Here is a 20,338-nt window from a genome sequence, read left to right as displayed (position 1 = left end):
CTAAAGTCTTACTGGTAGTTTAGGCCCTATATATATATATATCCCTACTGTTCAGACATGGCGGTGCCGGACTCTGCTATGATAAGTCCCTGCTCTCAGGTTGGGGGGAGCAGAGGACTACTCCCTGCAGCTCCACTGATTGTTCCTATTGTTCTGACTAACGACTGGCCTGATTGCCCCACTTCCACGGTATCACCTCATCAGTATTACTAATCCTATGTTGCCTAAGCAGGCTATTGTATGAACGATCCAAATTGAACCTCACCCCACCATATCGGTTTAATGAAGGATTCAGTTGTTTTATGAAAATCACTTCTTTTACTCCCCTATGTTCTTTCGCTAAGATTTTTACCTCATTGTCGTCAAATGAGTGGTTGCTAGCTTTTAGGTGCATATGTACTGCCGATTGAGGCACACTAGGATTATCCCTGCGATGTTTGTCTTTAGTTTGTAAGTATTATTTGCTATTTTTGCTAGCTTCGGAGGTGTCTGACCTTTATTATGTCCATCTTGAAAAGTTCGTCTTAAAAATGGCTTTAACAGTATATCTGCAACCAAGTCAATTTTTTCAAATAATTCAGCCATGGGTTCAGCCGTGGGTTGACAAAATCGCTATTAAATTGACACAACAATATAGCTCGCGACAGATACGGTGTGCTAGCCTTTGCCAGTTTGCTCTTATCACTAGCGGCGAATGATACTGTACTATGATTGGCTAGTGAGTAGTCAATCATGTGACTAGTGAATCATAGTTTGCGAAAACTCTGACATTTCCAGCGCCTTCCATCAGGCCTTGGTTTGCCAACTTGAAATCTGATTGGTTAAAGCAAGTTTCATTGACACTTATTTTATGCTCCAGGGCCTGCAGAACTGATTGTGAAGGTGTCCAGGTCGATTACTGACCCTGGTAACAAATGATGTTAGAAATGTGATTGGTTAAATGCTTCAATACGAAAAAACACATCTGGAAGCAGCACAACAGGGGAAAAGCATCTACAACTGCTTCATGTCACAAAGAGGGTACAACAAGTGCTGAAGAATGAATGACTCTCTTTGTGTTGTCATATTATTTGTTATTTAGTTTATTTATGTTTTACTTCAAGATGGCGCCGCGAGAGTGGCTGCCTTTCCAGCAGCTCCTGTATTTTGTTTTTCTACTTCTTTCTTTCCTTTTCTCTTCCTTTCATAACTTTGCTGCTGTGAAATGTAAATTTCTCCTTTGTGAGACGAATAAAGGTACATCCAATCCAATGAAAGGCAGCTGAAAGACAATTTGGAATTATTTAATAAAAATTCATGGACAAAATATAATTCACATTCCACTGTGATTCAGATATTTTTAGGCCAGCAGAGAAAGCCTTGCAGACTCTGACGGCCCACTACTGCCCAAAACATACAAAGAAAGAAAAAAAAATCAGTGTTGTCATTAGCTAAGCTTGACGTTTGTATACAGCTGCTGTGAGAAGGCCCGAAGAGAAAATTTATCTTGCACCCTCTTCCTGCCAGCTTGTCCCATGTCCCTGCGCAGGTGCGGCTCCACGATGAACCTCTCCATGGCCTTAGAGAAGGCCTCCGCCGTGGGCTCGCACAGAAAGCCCGTTTCACCATCCGCCACGCTCTCCAAGGGCCCCCCGGAGTTCACGGCGATAACAGGGCAGCAGCAGTACATGGCCTCCACGGGAACGATCCCAAAATGCTCCCTGCTCGGCGTGTAGAGCACCGCGTGGCTCCCCCGCAGCAGCGCCACCTTGATGGAGTCCGAAGGGGAGCGGAGGAAAGTCACAAAGTCCTCCAAGTGGAGCTGCGATGCCAACGCTTTCAGCTCGTCGTAGTGCTCCACGTTCTCGCTGACTCGCTCGTCATAGCCGCCCGCCACCACCAGGTGAACACCCGCTCTTCGGCCCGGAGGAAGCGCGGTCCTCAGGGCCGACAGGGCTCGCAGGGCCAGGGCCAGGTTCTTCTTTCGCTCGTATCGGTTGAGAGAGAGGAACAGGTGGGAGGTTCCCTCAGGGAGCAGCCCCCACAGGCCTTGCGATTCAGTGGGCGGTTGGTCAAATGTGTGCGTGTTCAGGGAGGGATAGAGGACATCTGTCTGGACCCCCGTGAGACTCTGAAAGGTCTCCCTGAAGACTCCCGCGGTGAACTGGCTGTTTACCAGAATCTACATGCGAGGAAAGTTGCATCAGGAGGACCAAACATTGTCGCATTTATGACACAATAGTGGTGCTGTATTTTCCGGTGTATAAGGTGCACCGGAGTATAAGGCGCAGCCCAAATGAATGGTGTATTTTCAATAAGCCTGTTAAACTCTCATCCTCGGGTAAGAAATCTAGCCTTGGGCGGAATTTAGGATGTGGTAAACTGCTATCGTTCCTATAAGTGCTGAATTTTGCGGGGTATAAGGTGCACCGGGGTTTAAGGTGCACCCTCAATGAATGGTGTATTTTCAAACTTTTTTCCATAGACAGTGATACCTCGGTTTACGACCCCTTGGCTAACGAACTTTTTGGTTCATGAACGGTATATTTATGAAAATTTTACCTTGGCATACGAACTATTTTTCGGGATACACACGGAGCTGCCACATTGAGTGATGTGTCGTTCGCAAACGAGCCCATTCTAACAAGAAAATGGCAGCCGGCTTGTTTTGGTCCTCTATTTCCCGCCCCCAGTCATCTGTTAAAGTCATGTGATTGGTCAAGAACGCAGCAGTGAGGGGAGATGGTTTAAACATTAAAGAGACAGGCAGACGAGAGAGAAAGAGAGCGAGAGACAAAAGGGATAGAAAACAGTGAAATTTGGACTCGTTTCAACTTTGATAGTTCAAAGGCAGAATGTAGACTGCAAGGTTAAAATTCCCATCAATCAGGCTCCACAAATGACCTCACTTCAACCTTTTTGGTTTTTACATTACTACACTACGTCACTTTACACACGACACTATGTCACTTCCTATTTACAATTTACATGTATGGTCTGTTGTCAATTGTCTCTCTTTTTAACTACATTATAAGTGCCTTGGGCGCTGGGTCTGAGAGGACAGTAATTTCATCTGTGATGTATGTCTTGCATATTAGCATATTTGACAATAAAGCTGACTTTGACGTTACTCGAATTAAAGTTGCAAAACTGAACTTATCAAATCCTTAAATACTTAACCATTGAATAATCATTTTATATTTATATTTATATTTTTCTTAACTTTGGATGGTTGTTTAATTATTTAGTTTCGCACTATATACTTTCTCCTATTTAAATACTTTTCTTCTACATGTATATGATGTACTGTATTTAAAAAAAAAAACACATTTTTGTAACCCACCCCATCCCCTTTCAAATTGCTGCTGTGGACTGCAAATTTCTCCATTGTGGGACAAATAAAGGTTTTCTGATTCTGATTCAATGAAGAAAAATAGAGACAAGTCTGAGTGTGTGACCTACAGGCCTTTGCATACCAGATCAGCCATGCCAGTGGTACGTTCCTCCAGGAAATCAATGGGAGCACGGTAAAGCTTCTTAAGGACTGATTTCCTTTCCGCCAGCAGCTGGTCCGGGAAGTGACAGTAGAATAAAATCTTTTTTTTGTGACGAGACAGCCTCAGCACTGGAATACATGCTGACACCTTGGTGGATTTAAAAAAAAAATAAAAAAAATCAAAGTTTACTTTTAAGCCTATATGGAACTCAAGAAACACTTTCTACGAGAAATTACAATGGAGTGGTTATCTAAATCAGGCTGAAATAAGACTTAAAATGAGACTGGGCTGGTGATCTACTAATGAACTAGCATTTTAATAAACAAAAACATATTTTGCCGCTTAAGATGAACGTCAAGGACAAGCTAAACAAGCTAAAATTAAAATATCACTCACCTGATCACAAAAAATGACATCATACTCCAGCCCGCTGAGGAAAACTAAATAGACAGCCACGTAGATCATCCTCATGTAAGCACATACCGCATGGAGGTAACCAAAAACATTGGTGGGCAACCAGTCGCCCACACAAACCTATTGGACGTGAAGGAGGAAAATATAATTAACGCACAACTACACTATCATTTTATCCAAACGATTAACTGAATGCTAACTTACCACAGGTAGGTCTGGGTCAAGAGTCTCAGAGAAACAGTGGTTCGGGTCATAGTGAGCAGTCCAGATCTGGACATGACATCCCTTAGACTTAAGGGCAACAGCAGCATCGACAACTAGACGCTCTGCGCCACCTATACCCAGGTCAGGATGCAGAAACACGACCCGCACCATCCTGGACAGACATTCACAGAAAAACAAAAGAACAGCAATTACCTATTATTAAATCAATAAATATTCGTCGATTTGTTTTATTTCAAGTCACCTGACGTAAAATGCACCCCAGATACAATTCTTAATGATCTTGGACAACCCCGTAGTTTAACAATACGTCTGTTTTAAGGTACTCCAGGTTAATGCGTGATGGCATGATGTTGACAGGCATGATGTTGACAAGCATGAATATCACATATCCACGTATCCAATGACTCGCCAACTGCGACAACTAAAATTCAGAACAATGAACAGAAGCAGGGTAAATAAAGTAATACACGAGCAAACACACTTCGAGATTTGTTTATTACTCCATGATTCGCTCGTCAATAAAAACACGTCATCAATACAACTGCAGTGCACTGCAGCCTGCCAGCAAAGCTAAAAAAAGAACCGTGACGTACAATAACAAGGTCTTCTAAAGGCGACCACTATACCGATAAACCCGTCACGTATAAATTCATTATTAGACATTGTAGCGCTTACCTTTGGTTTTCTAAAAACTTTTGAGACCTGGAACGATGCTATTTACGCCCCTCATGAACGTCTGGCATGAAACACAATAGTGCTGCCGTCATATTGGCTCTAAATTCACACGAGCGGAGCAGCGAGGATAACTTCTTGCTCGCGCCAAAATGGCGCTAGTTTCCCCATTGATAATGATTCGTCTCTGAGAAGACACGTCACACAGAGATGAGGGGAGATTCTTTTATCGCCTATGTATAAAACGTATCTAATAAACTGATAACATGTACAATTATACATATTATGTATAATATAATACATACAATTTATGTATTGGTATGATACAATGAATATAAACATGTGTGGTGGATTAAATATTTACTCATTATAATGTCGAAGAGTAAATCATATACAGGCATCTTTTTGGATACCTAAATGGGTCTTAGAATTTTGCAGTCGTGTCCTTTTTGGACACGCGTCATCTTTGGGGGTCCCTTCTGCAGTTCTGACCATTCCATTCGGACCTGTGAACCGTTCTTTGACAGTCACGTCATCGTCGAGACGGAACATCTGGGACTCTGCCCGCATCAACACAAATAAAACAACATGGTGAGCTAATGCAGAATATACTTGCAGTTTTTTTTCACTTAAAGTAAGCGGCGAGATAAAAACTAACCGGTATTTTGCTATCTGATAGCATGGCTGCTAGCGTTAGCTTCACGTTTGTGTACGTGGCTTTCCCCACCAACATGTAACTATTAGTTAAGAGTCATGTCAAGTGATGAATTACACATGATTCATATGAGGCTGATTATATATCTAACTAGATATCGGGTTTAGCTCTACGCACTCTTGTCATGTTTGCGTATTTTTTAAAACAATTTCCCCATGCCAATGAATGAATCATATAATAAATGATGAAACTGTATCTCTTTTAGCCTGGACCAGCAGTAAGTGCAACCAACGTGGGGGCTTCCAGCCGTTCCCCCAGTAAGACGGTGGCCCCCCGTGCAGCAGGCTCCACAGTCAGACAAAGGTACACTCACAAACAAGGCCGAAAGTCCGACTTATAATTGCTGAAGAGTGCCCACGCGAATCTGACATTACATGAGTGGATGTGGCGCGTGAACACGCAGCGGCTCCCCTCTCCCGGCAAATTGGCGTTTTCATGTTTATGTTTGTTAAGTAATTATAAGTACCTTGCATGCTGGGTTCGAGAGGACAGTAATTTCATCTGTGCTGTATGTCGTGCATATTAGCATATTTGACAATAAAGCTGACTTTGACTTTGACTTTAATGCAGGAATCAAAACGTGGGTGATCGTGACAGTGTGAAAATGAAACTAAATTTGTCATCTATTGTAGAAGAAACCTTATTGATTGGCACTCAAAGCTGTTATTTAAATTACCTTATGCCCAAACACCAATTTTTAAAGACCCATAATTTATCCCTCAACTCTTGAGCTGGTGAAATATACAATGCCCTGGTGGCTTTGATTAACCTCTTTTATCTATTTACCAAGAGATTAAAACACCAGATAGACTTTTCACTTCTGGCGTGAACGGTGCTTCCTGCTAATTCATTTAGCAGCCTTAACTATCAACATATTCATGAAAAGCTTTTTCAGTTTCATCACATGTTGCACTGAGGATTTACAGTCATTATCATAATAACAGCCATTCCTTTGTTCCTTATTTTATTTAATCAGATTGTTTAAATACCAAGTTGTTTTAAGGACACTAGAAAAGAGAAAACGGGAGTCAATAGGATTACATGATGAAAGCTGTAACACATTCTTATAAATAAGAAAAAAAGATTATAATGGAAAATTCAGATTAAATGGGGGTGTTTTTTTTATACAGGAAAAAAATTAACATTAAAACGTCTTTTTCATGCAATTGTATTCTTGCTTATATAATGTAAAATATGTATTCTGTAAAATGATCACATATGTTAATGTTGACGTGTTTTAGTCTTTTAAAAGATTTTTTGGCATTATATTGTAACTATGATGTAAATGTGTTAGTTTGTAGTAGTCCTGTATTCCAACTTTAGTTTAATAAATTTGACCATTGCATTTTACTTTTGGATGTTGTTTTCTACTACAGTTATCATCAAATTGTGTTCAACATTGTTCAAGCTTATGTATTTTTTTAATTGTAGCATCGCTGGTAGAAGTATTTCAACTTTATTCTCGAAAAATGAATCATTTGTTGTGATAATATCACCCCACCACTCTATCACCATTCCCCAACAATTGCCAATATTTCACTATTCAATGATACACAAATGAATGAGCACAACTGTACATTAATAGTGTGTGTGTTCCGCAGGAAAGCAACCAGCAGCGGTACTCGCAGTGGTGGCAGGACAACTGGATCAGCTGGTACCGGGGGAATGTGGCGCTTTTACACCGAGGACTCGCCGGGTCTCAAAGTGTAAGTATATGATCAGAAAAGCTACTATTATATGACCTCACCAGGATATAAATAAAAAAATATTCATCCCTAATGTTTGACTGATGCGTTACTTGGGTTGGAAATCAAGCAGAAAAGTCTGATAACTTTCTATTCTGAGCCAATCCTACTTTCCATTATTAAAAAGAGGCATCCCATCCCCATCGCATGTGGCGGCGGCTGATCGATGGCGCCGCGCTGCTTATCGAGTGTGTGTCTCGGGCGTGGAAGGAGGGCACACTCCTTGTACGCCGCTGTATATCGAGTGTGCGTTTGTTCCTGAGTTAGACACCACTCGCAGAGCTTCATTAAAGGATCCACTCTGAAAGGTCAACTCAATTACAGCCTTCTGACAGGGGGCGAGGGAAGCGCAAGGGATTGAGGGGGCGGTTGGCATGGCGATGCACCCCCCCTTCATACCCCCCCCCCACTCGGTCCTTCCTTCAGAATTGAGAGCCCCTTCCTGGTGTCAGCGGCTCATCAATAAAATGAGCCGGCACGGCCCAAAGACGGTGTGGCGCACTTGAAATCTAATGAGGAACCATTTCAAAGTTGTCAGTGAGGACATTTGTTTCCTAGTTTTCCCAAAGAAGCGCTCTTTGGGGGTTTGGTGGGGGGGATGACACTTGTGTTTAGTTGCATAGTTTACATTTGGTGATCAGCTAGGCAGGAGATGAGTGATTCGGAAGTGTCTACTTTATGTATGGATGAAAAGGTTTCTTCAGCCGTCATCTGTACTTCTTTGAAGGTGTCGGACGTTTCGCCTCTTATCCAAGAAACTTCGTCAGCAAACAAGTCTGACTGGTAGTTTGGCCCTATATATATATCCCTACTTGGATCATTCGTACAACAGCCTGCTTAGGCAACATCGGATTAGCAATACTGATGAGGTGATACCGGAGGAAGTGGGGCAATCAGGCCAGTCGTTAGTCAGAACGATAGGAACAATCAGTGGAGCCGCAGGGAGTAGTCCTCTGCTCCCCCCAACCTGAGAGCAGGGACCTATCATAGCAGAGTCCGGCACCGCCATGTCTGGACAGTAGGGATATATGTATAGGGCCTAAACTACCAGTAAGACTTTAGTTTGCTGATGAAGTTTCTTGGATAAGAGGCAAAACGTCCGACACCTTCAAAGAAGTACAGATGACGGACGGCTAAAGACACCTTTTCATCGATGGACCACTCCTGTACGACTGAGAGCTTACACAGACGTCTACTTTATGTACTGTGCATGTCTGCTACAAGATAAATGTTGAAGGCACACATGAAAATGTAGAAACCATTGACAAAAATGGCTAGCTGTCTAGCTGGCTATCTATTGGCTATCAATTCGCTAGCTCTCTATTTGAGTTACTTCTGGTTTGAGTGAACGCTGGCGCGTAAAAACTTATCCTGTGACTGAAAAGTGACCTTTCGAGTTTTGAAAGGCGCTATTCAATGAAATGGATTATTATTATTAAAAAGAAATTGTCACACATCTCCTTTCCCACGTAAATCCGCTTCAATTCCAAGCCACGACAGTTCCACACAACGGCATTCACATATTTTTACACAACACATTCCGACACAAGGAATCATCATATCCATCCTCTTTAACTCATTCACTGCTAGACGATGTGCAAAACTATGTCCACTCCAGTGCCAGGGTTTTTGTCATTTTCAATCAAATTGCAAGACCCACAGAATATTGAGTTTTAGGACTGCATAAACATTCAATACAGTGTTAGAAACCTTGTCCGCACCCAGTCTGGTTCTTTTCAACTCAGTTCTCAAATAGAATTTCACATAAATATTTTATGCCTGGAAATACCACACATACTTCAGGTTGCACATTTTCATGGCCGCCATGTCAATCAGGCTGTTTTTTTTGTGAGGAGTCTAAACATTTTTGAAACTCACTTTCACTCTGTTTACAGCCATTTTGGTGTACGCAGTGCACCATTCATTTACTATGACGGACAAAACATATGAGTGACTCTGTATAATATGACTTGTTTTGTTTTTGTGCCAGTGGTCCAGTGCCAGTGCTGGTAATGAGTCTGCTCTTCATTGCCTCCGTCTTCATGCTTCACATCTGGGGGAAATACACTCGCTCTTAAGCCCTCCCCCCCAGCCCCGACAACTTGCTACCCCGCAACTCGCCATCTTAACACATCAGACCAGGACCAAACCCCCCGGATGACTGACCCCCCCCCCCCCCCCCCCCCCCCCCCCCCCCCCCCACACACACACACACACACACACACACAGCTTGGTGAACTGCTTACACCAATATGTACTGGATTTTTCTGGAAGACGTTTTCTGCACTTGCGTTGTCCTCAAATGCAAGGCAAATGCTCAGTGCAGCGCTCAAGGACAATTCAGCTGACATTAGGCAACTCAAAATGGTGTCATCACTTTTGTTTTCAGTGAGCATTTTTGGGGCGAGGAATAAGTTTATTCAACTAAACTTTCCATAATATCTCAAAGGAAATACACAAAATCATGAATAAAAGCAATGTACGCAACATGATGTTCAAAACGGAAAAGAAGTCAAATATTTCTTGTCCAAACCATTTGAATTTTTTTTAAACAATTTCACATCAAGTCTCAAGTTTATTTCCTGTAATTTGTCAAGTTTAAACTCAATAGAGAGGGGGGGGGAGTTTTGATCAAAGTCAACGCGCATGAAATTTGTACCAAATGTTATTTTTACTGTACAATTAAAAAGGAACAAAAACAAAATGTGTGGTTTTGTTTTTGACTTATTTGGTCATACTCGAAGTTAAATGTGATTCGGCATGGGTGACAACTTAAAAGACAACCGACGCCTTCAGACAAGTTGTGTCCATAATTTGTAAACTCACTTCAAATGACTTCTACTGAGCATATTTTACAAAGATTCCATAGCATATAGCTATATTTTATGTTTTACGACTCGTGCTGAATATTCAGGAAGTCTTATTTTCGAGTTGATGACGATGCGTGACGTCACGGAGGGAACACCCCTGACCGAGAAAGCGACACAATGCATTTTGGGTTCTTCGTTTGGTCTGAAAACTTTGTGTTGATGGCGAAATTAGAAGGAAAATACATCAATAACGCGATGGGGAATCGTTGTGTGTTGGACCAAGACTACTATTTGATACGAGTTGACACAAATTCCCAGCAGACAAATCGGCCCATTTTCAACGGAACTGGGGCGCCATCTTTTGCATTTTCCGGGACGCTACATTGGAGTCCTGACGGCTCAAATGATACGAAAGTACTTCTTTAATCGACTGCAAACATTTATGCTTTCCTCTTCAGAACTATTTGAATCATATTCATAACTGGATGAGTAACAAGAAAGCATCTTCTCTGAATCTGAAGCCATTGTTTTGATTGAACAAGGCGAAGACGTCTTGGCGTGACGTCACGAACAAAGGGGGCGGGACCTTCTGAAACTGAAACTTTCTGAGGTCATTTTGAAGTAGTTTTGGGACACTAAGTCATTTTTCTTGGTGTTTTTCATTTGATTAAAAATATCAGCCTGCGTGTTTTGGGTATTTTAGATGCTATAAAATGTTTTTCTAATGTCAGGAAACAAAAAAAAAAAAAGGTGTCGTTTGTCCTTTAAGTAGCGCTCAAGTTTCTCTACTGTGACATTTTGCTTCAAGGCATAATTGTTCAGATTCCAAACTGCTAGTGTAGCTTCACGATAGCCGCAGAAAATGTTCATTGTAACAAACAAGTCAAGAAAAAAAAAACAATTAAAGTCAATGAATGTTAATAAATGCCTGTTCCCAAGACGTGTGCTGTTTTACGGTCCCAATCAAACAGAATGTTGCCTGTTTATAGTAATAATACATTTCAGTTATAAGCGCCTTTCAAAACTCTCAAGGTATCTTGTTTCAAGCTGTTTGTCACTCCCAATTGAGGGTTACCATAACCATGACTTTATAAACTATTTGTCCACCAACAAGTTAATCAAAATTATATCCAGAGAAATACCACGATCTTAAGGGTAACATAAACTACAAAATGGCAATAAATTGAAGGAATGGAGATTAGCACAGATTTTTTAGCTGTAATTTTACAATTAACAATTAATTCATTTTTGCTGTAAGATTTTCTTTGACTTCAAAATGTCGCCGTGAGAGTGAATGCCGTTACAGCTGTTCCTGTATTTTGTTTTTCTACTTCTTCCTTTTCTTTCCTCTTTCTTTCATCACTTTGCTGCTGTGAAATGTAAATTTCTCCACTGCAAGACTAATAAAGACTACCGTATTTTCCAGTGTATAAGGCTCACCCAAAAGCCTTAATTTTCTTCAAAAGATGACCCGCCGCCTTAAACGCATGTGTGCCTTACATGTAAAGTAATAATGAGCCACAACAGGTCTCGCAACTACTATCAGCAGCCACCAACTCCATTTCCCCCAGTAGAAGAAGTTGTGCGGAACTTCAGTCACCTTATAATGTAGTGTGCCTTATATTTGGAAAATTTTGATATATTTATGTTTTATACGTGGAAAACCGTTTTCATTTAATGACATCAAAACAAGATCAAGGGATTTAAAAAAAGATCAATGCATGTCTTAGTTCAGTGTAAAAAAGGAGTAGAAAAAATATATCATCCAAACTCTTGTTCTCTATGAATTATTGGCAATTATTAAAACAGAAGTAGGTCATTCATGCAGTTAAATCCCCAAATAAAAGATTATTTGAACTGAAGAGTTCTGTCGACTGTATTTTGTTTTTCAGGTAAAAGCCATAAAAGTCTATCCCAACCCCAAAAAAATGTGTTAGCCATTTTAGCTAGCTTACTTTCTAATCAGTTTATAACCATCAATCCATTTTTGACAAGGCCGTTTTCAGGCAGTAGACGGGGGGAACCCTGAACCAGTTACCCCTCAATCACGGGCATACAGAGATGAACAACCAACCAGTTGCGCTCACATGCAACCCTAAGGACAATTTTGAGTGTTCAATCGGGCTCACGTGCAGTTTTTTTGAAGACGGGAGGAATCTAGAGTACCAGGAGAAAACACGCAGGCACGGGGATCGAACTCACGACATTTCCACCGTGTGGTTGATGCGCTAACTAGTCCACTATCACCTATATTCCTGAGTGTTTATACTTTCATCTCCTGATGGGGGCACTGCAGACTATCCTCAGAATCACACTGGTATTATCCACAGAGCCACCATGAACACATTGATTGTAATTTTTTTTCTTTCTTACTCACTCGTGAACTTTTTAGTCATTTCTCCCAAAAACGTTCCACAATCTAAACCAAAACGTTTTCACATACTGTACACACAACCAAAAGAACTTCAGGGCAATTTTGAGTGAAACTGAAAATTCAAATTGTATTTCCCGGTGTACAAGGAGCCAAAGCCCAAAAGCCTTCATTTTCTTCAAAAGATGACCTTTCACCTTATGCGCAGGTGCACCTTATACATGTATGTGAAGTCATATTGAGCCACAACAGTTCTCACAACTACAGTATTTTCTGGAACAAATGACAACAAATGACATTTAAAAACCTTTTCCATACATAAGGTGCACTGCATAATAATAATAATAATAATAATAATAATAATAATAATAATACATTACATTTTAAGCGCCTTTCAAAGCTCTCAAGGACACTTTATAGTCACAAACAAGCATTATAAGGAGAACCTTTAATGAATAACATACAGTAAAGTCTCGTTATATCGATATTCAAGGGAGTCGGAAAAAATATCGATATAACCGGGACTATCGATATATCCGACCCTGTTTGCATGTAATTTTCTCCGTGCGTGCATAGAAATAGTATCGATATAACCGGGACTATCGATATATCCGATATCGATATAACGAGACTTTACTGTATTTTAAAACGTTTTCCATATATACATAAGACGTGTCGGATTGTGAGGCGCTTGATCAGCTTTTGAAAAGATATTTTCTATTAGGTGCACCTTTATAGTGCAGACATTACGGTACTTTCAGCAGCCACCAACTCCCTGTAGAAGAAGTAGTGCGTAAACCCAGCCTCTACTGTAGCGCCTTATAATGTGGTTTTCCTTATATTTGGAAATATTTTACATATTTATATATTATATTTGGAAAACAATTTTCATTCATTCAAGGTGCGCCTTATACACAGCAAAATACGGTACTTTGCTGATTGTGACTTGTACAGTATAGGTAATTCTCTGGCAATTCCCCCAAAAACTTCAAATGTAACTTAAGAATTACTCTGAAAATCAGGTATTCAGTAGTTATTGAACTCCGCAATAAAGTTACTTTATTAGACTGAAATTAACACTGAGCCTTTAGATACTAGTGGTATATATTTCCCATAGTCCTTCATTTGTATATTGTTGATCAACAACGTGTGACTTTTAATAGCATACTTGTGCACTTTGACAACATTGTACGCTAAGACGAGTCAATAAATTTGACAGAGCATATCGAAACTTAAAAACATATCCTGTGACTGAAAAGTGACTTTGAGAGTTTTGAAAGGCGCTTATAAATGAAATATATTATTATTATTATTATTATTATTATTATTATTATTATTATTATTATTATTATTATTATTATTATTATGAAAGACACAATATGAGCGTCCACTCAAAAGTCTGAAAACTGTGCGTGAAGACAAGCGGAAATAAAACAAGTCATTTCACTTAATGACCCGGAATATTTGGCTTTATTGGCTTTATTTCGCTAAAATAGATAAATTTTCCCTTAACATTAGCTTCGAGGCTAATCAGCTAGCGATTAGCATGTATGGAGTCAGACGCTATCTCAGTCATCAACAAATTCTTTATTTCCTACATTGATATACATTAAAAACACACAATCAACTATTATTAACAGTAAGATATATATGTATTTAATAAATCTGTGTTGTATTATTTTGATTTTAGTAGCGCCTTATTTATGAAAAAAGTTTGAAAAGACATAATATACTCCAGTGCGACTTATACACTGTAAAACAGTACTCAAAAGTACAACAGTACTGTACTGTACAGTACAACCGTAAAACAGTACTCAAGTGTGCTGTTTTGTCACCGGAAAGGCAAAAGCCGGATCGCCAGGTTAACAGTATGTTGCATATGAACCCACCAGCTGTCACAGCACGTGTGTGCGTGTGTGCGCGCGCTTGTTGCTAGTGTTCTACGTCGCTCTTGGGCCCTGTTGATTAATTCATTCAGTTGCTATGGTTCTGCTTTCCCAAAGGCCTCCGGTGTTCGTGGCAAACTCGGCCTGCTATCCTGCCGCACTGTCGTTCCCCTATCTATACACACACACACACACGCACACGCACACATACACTGAACTCCCCGGCCCAATGCACGGTGGCACAACACGGCACTGAGCCAGAATAATTCAACATATCAATTAAATATGGAGGAGCGATGGCTAAATTGTCCCTAGGTGGTAGGATGGAGTTCAGGCCGCACATGCTGGGCTACGACCTGTTGTTGTAAAATCCCAACAATGTCGCCGATGCTCCGCCGGTAGCCGAATTCTAATTGAGGGAGGAAGCTCTTCAATTTGAATATGAAGGTTTTGATTGCCCCAATGATGTTCAGCATCTCACACAAATTCCTGTCGGTGATAATGAGGTGTTTCGATGAAAAGGTTTCTTCAGCCGTCATCTGTACTTCTTTGAAGGTGTCGGATGTTTCGCTTCTTATCCAAGATGCTTCTTCAGCGAATTAAAGTCTTGCTGGTAGTTGCGGCCCTGTATATATCCCTACTGTCCAGACTGTGCCGGACTCTGCTATGATTGCTCTCATGTTGGGGGGAGCAGAGGACTACTCCCTGCGACTCCACTGATTACTTCTATTATCCTGACTGATTACTTCTATTGTCCTGCCTGAGTATGAAGCCTACGACTGGCCTGATTGCCCGATTTGCGCTGGTATCACCTCATCAGCATAACTAAGCCTATGTTGCCTAAGCAGTCTGTTGTACGAACGATCCAAATTGAACCTCACCCCACCATGGCGGTTTAGTGAAGGATGTTGCTGTTTTATGAAAATAGCTTCTTTTACTCCCCTTTCAAACCATCTATTTTCTTTCGCTAAGATTTTAACCTCATTGTCGTTAAATGAGTGGTCGCTAGCTTTTAGGTGCAAATGTACTGCCGATTAAGGCCCACTAGGATTATCCCTGCGATGTTGATAATGTCTTTTTTTGAGAATTTGTTTAGTCTCCCCAATGTATTGCTCTTTACAATTTTCATTCTTACAATGTATTGAATGAACTACATTACTTTGTTTTTCATTTATTAACTTTTGGATGCACTAATTTTTGCCTTAAAGTGTGTGAAATAAGTAGGAATTTTGTGTTGCCAAAGGACTCTTTGTAGTTTTTCAGAAACTCTTGCAATGTAAGGTCCTGCTATTCCTCTCCTTTAGTATCTGGATGATTTAAATCAAAGAGCAGTTTACCTTTTTTTTTTTTTTTTTTTTTTTTTGTTGCTAAAAGCGTAACTCAACATGATAAACCTGAAAGGTATAATGCCACAACTTCAAATTATTTCTATTTTGATTTTACGAATTAGACAAAGCTTTAGCCTAATCATAGGAATTGTGATTTTGTCAGGCAATCACAAAATGGACTAAAAACAATAAATCTGTGAATAACCAATAGCAAATATACGAAGGAAACACACCTCATCACTATCATGCAAGCAGCCGAGAAAACCGGAATTATGTGGTTTTATGCCTGCTCTGTAATAAATGTAATTACTCCAAATGAAGAAACAGACACTAAATACCTAACCGTGTTATCTGGATAATAGTGACCAAATGAATGCGGCTTTTTGAACAATTCATTATCTTTCTTGTTTCTAACCACGATAAAAGTTGCTCCAATAGGAAACTGCAGGCCTCAGCGTGACAAGAGTTTAGATGGAATTAAAAAAATGTCTCAAATGCTTGCATTGAGGTTTTGAATTATGTCACATCCATCATAAGCACCGCTGACCACAAAATCACAAGATCCTCCTCCCTGCGGAAGAATACAAGCCGTTTAAAGAGCTGAGGATTTCGGTCCTGTCACTCCCTCCACATTCCCCCATTGTGGAACCTCGTCCCTCCTGAACTGAGCGTGAATTCGCTGTTGTGCACAAACACGCCTCGAGTGTGTGTCTATATTTTTGAACAGATCACATGGTTGGTAAAGCGTGGAATAGGTAAAGTAGGTGGGCTCGATCGGCTCCTAGACGAACGAGCAAAGGGAAATCCTGAGGGACGTCACATAAATAAAAACGAGGCGGGGCGGAGGCGTCATCGGTTGTTAGACGAGAAATGATGTTGACGCTCCAAGTCAACAGGCACGCAACGACTTTGTCGATGCTGTATAATGTGTGTGCAATTAAATAAGTAAATGCTGGCGCTGATCACAGCGAAATTGCTCCAGCTTATTTGTGTGTCATTAAATAGTAGTACAAGAAGAGCTAACAGCAAGAAAGTTCAGATTAAAAAATATTTTGTTTTTCATACCTGTTAATTTATTAACATTAGCGCAAAGCGCCGATGCGTATGTGGAATGGTCGCGGCTTGGAATTGAAGCGGATTTATGCAGAGCAGGAAATGTGAGACAGTCGCTTTTCATCAATGGATGCTGCAGCTTGGTGTTTGCTTTCAACATTTAGCTTGGAGTCTGACGTGCGCATTTCACTATGACGTCCCCGATCCACTGGTGAAAAGGACACTGATCCTGTCCTCTTTCATTTAGAACTTCATACAACAAAGAAGGCACAGAAAGTGCTTAAGATTGAGTGACTGTCTGTGTCTTTTGTGTTGTGTCACATTATTTATTTTGTTTTTTTTTTACTTCAAAGGGAAAAAAAAATATATTTTTATTGGTAAAAGTAACTGTTAGCTAGCTGGCTATCTAGATAGCCATCTATTAGCTATATAGCTATCTATCTAACTAGCTGCCTATCTATTGGTTATCTTCTAGCTATCTATTTCGCTATTGCTTTCAACATTTAGCTTGTAGTAGATGTGCGCATTACACCATGACGTCCCTGATCCACTGCTGAAAAGGATGCTTTGATCCTCTCCTCTTTCATCTAGAACTGCTTTCGTGTAACAAAGATGGTACAGAAAGTGCTGAAGAACTAATGACTGTCTTTGCGTTGTCATATTTGTTATTTATTTTTTTTTTTTTTTTTTTTTTTAACTTTGTTACTTCCGGGTTGAGTGAACGCTGGGGCGTGTGGCTGCCGCTGCTCACCCGTAGAAAAAAATATCCGGTGACTGTAAATTGTCCTTGAGAGTTTTGAAAGGCGCTTATAAATGAAATGTATTATTATTATTATTAAAATGGCGCCGCCTGAGTGGCTGTCTTTACAGCAGCTCCTGTATTTTTTTTCTTCCTTTCCCTCCCTCTTACTTTCATCACTTTGCTGCTGTGAAATGTAAATTTCTCCACTGCGAGACTAAGAAAGGCTAATCCAATCCATCATGAAATTTCGATTATAAAAACTAAAAAACAAAGCGCATCTGGATAGTATTCATTCAGAGCTACACTATTTCCACATTTTTTTAAAATTTCTGTTGCAACCCAAAATGGCAAGATGAAAAGAAAGTTTTCTTATTTTATTTTTGCAGGGCAGTTTATGGAAATAAAATCACAAAGTAAACATTCGAGTCCAGAAGTAAGCATAGTTTTCAGTAAATACGTTGTTAATCTACTTTTAGTGAGCAGTAATAACACCATCAAGTACTTTTGAAGATGATACCACAAACCCGGCACGCCTACATGGCCAGTTTTGTCCATTATTCTTTTTCAGCACCACTTAAGCTCCATTAGGTTAGATGGGAGTATCTGGGCACATTTATTTTCAGATCTCTTCAGAGATGTTCTACCGGATTTAAGTTTGGGCTCAGGCTCACTCATAAACATCCACTGACTTGACTTGAAACAACTCCTTTAATATCTTGGCTGTGTGGCCAACTCAAAGGTGGAACGCTGCCCCAGTCTGAGGTCAAGAACGCTTTCATCGGGGTTGTCTCTGTACATAGTCGTATCCCACTTGCTATCAATCCCATATGTCACTCTAAAGACAGGATTGATGAGCTGATAAACTGTGTCTTATCCTCCAAACAGAACACGTCTGTGTAAGCTTTCCGTGGTACAGGAGTAATCCATCGATGAAAATGTTTCCTCAGCTGTCATCTGCACTTCTATGAAGGTGTCGGATGTTTTGCTCCTCATCCAAAGATCTTCGTCAGCAAACTAAAGTTGTGCTGGTAATCCTGGCCCTATATCCCTAATGGACAGAGGTGGTTGTGTCAGTCAGACCACTGCTCTGATAGGTCCCTGTGCCGAACTCCTCAGGGGTCAGCACAGGGTCCATTAGGGATATATCGCCAGGGTTACCAGCACAACTTTAGTTTGCTGACGAAGCTCTTCGGACGTGGAGCGAAACGTCTGAAGTACAGATGACGGTTGAACAAACCTTTTCCTCAAAGCTCCAAACAGAATGTTTGCAATTCACACCAAAGAGTTCATTCAGTGTTTGTCTCATCAGACCAAAGAATTTGACTCCTTCAAGGCGCCTTTGCGCAAACTCCATGAAGGCTGCCATGATATCTTTTCCTCAGAAATCACTTTCGTCTGATCAGTAATTACTGCAGAATCACGAATGTCCATAGAGGAACAAAGGGCAGTGTGATGCAGTGACGATCGGGTTGTCTGTCACCTGGCTGACACAGGGTCTAATCCCAACGATCGCTCAGTTTTTACAGGTGCGTCATGTCTAGAGATACATTTTCAGAGAAATCCCTTTAGGACAAAAGCAAACAAAATTTGCAAGATTTCTGTCAAAATTTGTAGATAACCCCTAAAACCTGACTGGTAATATATTAATCAGTCTTCTTTTTTTGTTGTACAGCCATTGGCAATAATTAACAATAATTATCAAAAACCACAAAAGTGTTTTCGGCCCAACGTCTCCAAGTGAAAAGCCATCACAATCAACTTATGTCACGAACAAACAACCTGTTCCGTCCTCCCATTAGCTCCTCCTCAAAGTAGTTTGTTCAGCAATTTTCTGACCTGCTTTGTCCTCGCTATTGCCACGTGCTTCCTTGGCGATTGGCGATCCGAGCTGGTTTTTGCAACAGCTACACCCGGAACGGGTTGCCAGCCATTTCAAGTACACAAATAGACAAACAATGATTCACACTCACATTCACTCCTACTGACAAGTTTTAGTTTTTTAATGAAACTACCGTGCATGTTTATGAGATGTGGGAGGACACCGGGAAAAAAATGACGCATGAGAGAGATCGTGTTCAGAACATAATCAGTGCATATTTGGAAGCAATTGCATAATGGTGCCACTTTGCCACTTTTCTTAAATGAAATGGATTTTTTTTCAGAATGGGCTCGCACTACCTCTACAAATTGCAGAGTGTAGCGAAAAAATGCCCTAAATTGAGTTTTGGGCCCACTGGAAATCACCAAACTTATTTGTAGTCAAACAAACAAACAAACAAACAAATAAATAGATACAAGCTATTTGCCATACCGGAATGAATTATCACTCGATTTGTTTAACTCCAGAGCCATATTTTCTCAAAATGCTTGCTTTTAATTCCAAGCAATCTACTTAGTTCTACTGTATAACACTACATGCGGATAATATACTGTGAATAAACGGGCTATGCAGCAAAACAGATACAATCTCCTTTAACATTTTATACAAATGCCAGCATGTCAAAACCATCCGATCAACCCATAAACATGACCTTCTGCGCTATCAAATTGTTATTTAGAACAAATGCAGTCGAGCTCATTTCCTACACATCCATCAAACTAATTTGATTATTAGATTTTCGACACCAATGCCATTGTTGGACCCGCAGCCTCCTGTCACTCACTTTGAAACGAGACAGTATCGTATGGGGATAATTTAATGTTCCAAAGATAGGCACTTATGACCACCCAGCCATACACAGTCAAAAATGTCATTTGTTTTACAATGCAACTAATGTAATCGAGTTTAACGGTATATTACTGGATTTTAACGAACATATTATAACCATAGGACAACAATGGCTAATGTGGTCATTTGACACTTTTCCTGTTGCTTTTCATACTGCATTTTCGATTACCGCA

The 20,338-nt window shown here is 40.4% G+C and overlaps 2 protein-coding genes across 4 annotated transcripts in view; one reads left to right on the top strand and one right to left on the bottom strand.

The window, feature by feature from the left end:
* Positions 1 to 1,262: 1,262 nt before the first annotated feature.
* alg2 (ALG2 alpha-1,3/1,6-mannosyltransferase) overlaps positions 1,263 to 20,338 on the bottom strand; it is a 76,227-nt gene continuing 57,151 nt past the window's right edge. The window contains exons 1-6 of one of the 3 annotated variants that reach the window (XM_088999627.1): positions 4,791 to 4,925; positions 4,357 to 4,536; positions 4,095 to 4,266; positions 3,873 to 4,010; positions 3,456 to 3,623; positions 1,263 to 2,161 (exon numbers count right to left, since the gene is read on the bottom strand). In XM_088999627.1, coding sequence (XP_088855753.1) covers positions 1,427 to 2,161; positions 3,456 to 3,623; positions 3,873 to 4,010; positions 4,095 to 4,265 — 1,212 coding nt within the window. In that variant the 5' untranslated portion in view covers position 4,266; positions 4,357 to 4,536; positions 4,791 to 4,925 and the 3' untranslated portion in view covers positions 1,263 to 1,426. Of the gene's footprint in view, positions 2,162 to 3,455; positions 3,624 to 3,872; positions 4,011 to 4,094; positions 4,267 to 4,356; positions 4,537 to 4,790; positions 4,945 to 20,338 lie in introns of those variants that run through there. The other 2 variants (XM_088999626.1, XM_088999628.1) reach the window with 2 other exon arrangements.
* sec61b (SEC61 translocon subunit beta) lies at positions 5,229 to 9,951 on the top strand. The gene is made up of 4 exons (XM_088999632.1): positions 5,229 to 5,378; positions 5,708 to 5,805; positions 7,104 to 7,208; positions 9,238 to 9,951. The coding sequence occupies exons 1-4, from the start codon at positions 5,376 to 5,378 to the stop codon at positions 9,323 to 9,325; spliced, it is 294 nt and encodes a 97-aa protein (XP_088855758.1). The 5' UTR covers positions 5,229 to 5,375; the 3' UTR covers positions 9,326 to 9,951.

This window comes from Hippocampus bargibanti, linkage group LG06 (assembly GCF_051943395.1).
Source record: "Hippocampus bargibanti isolate YZ-2025 linkage group LG06, ASM5194339v1, whole genome shotgun sequence".
Classification (NCBI taxonomy): domain Eukaryota; kingdom Metazoa; phylum Chordata; class Actinopteri; order Syngnathiformes; family Syngnathidae; genus Hippocampus; species Hippocampus bargibanti.
Note: the sequence above shows the minus strand (reverse complement) of the source record. Positions and strands in the feature narration are given on the sequence as shown.

Bases quoted from the DNA above. Each gene is read 5' to 3' on its own strand.
- sec61b (XM_088999632.1), top strand. The intron at 5,806-7,103 runs GTACACTCACAA...TGTGTTCCGCAG, and splicing joins GGCTCCACAGTCAGACAAAG to GAAAGCAACCAGCAGCGGTA. The intron at 7,209-9,237 runs GTAAGTATATGA...TTTTTGTGCCAG, and splicing joins GACTCGCCGGGTCTCAAAGT to TGGTCCAGTGCCAGTGCTGG.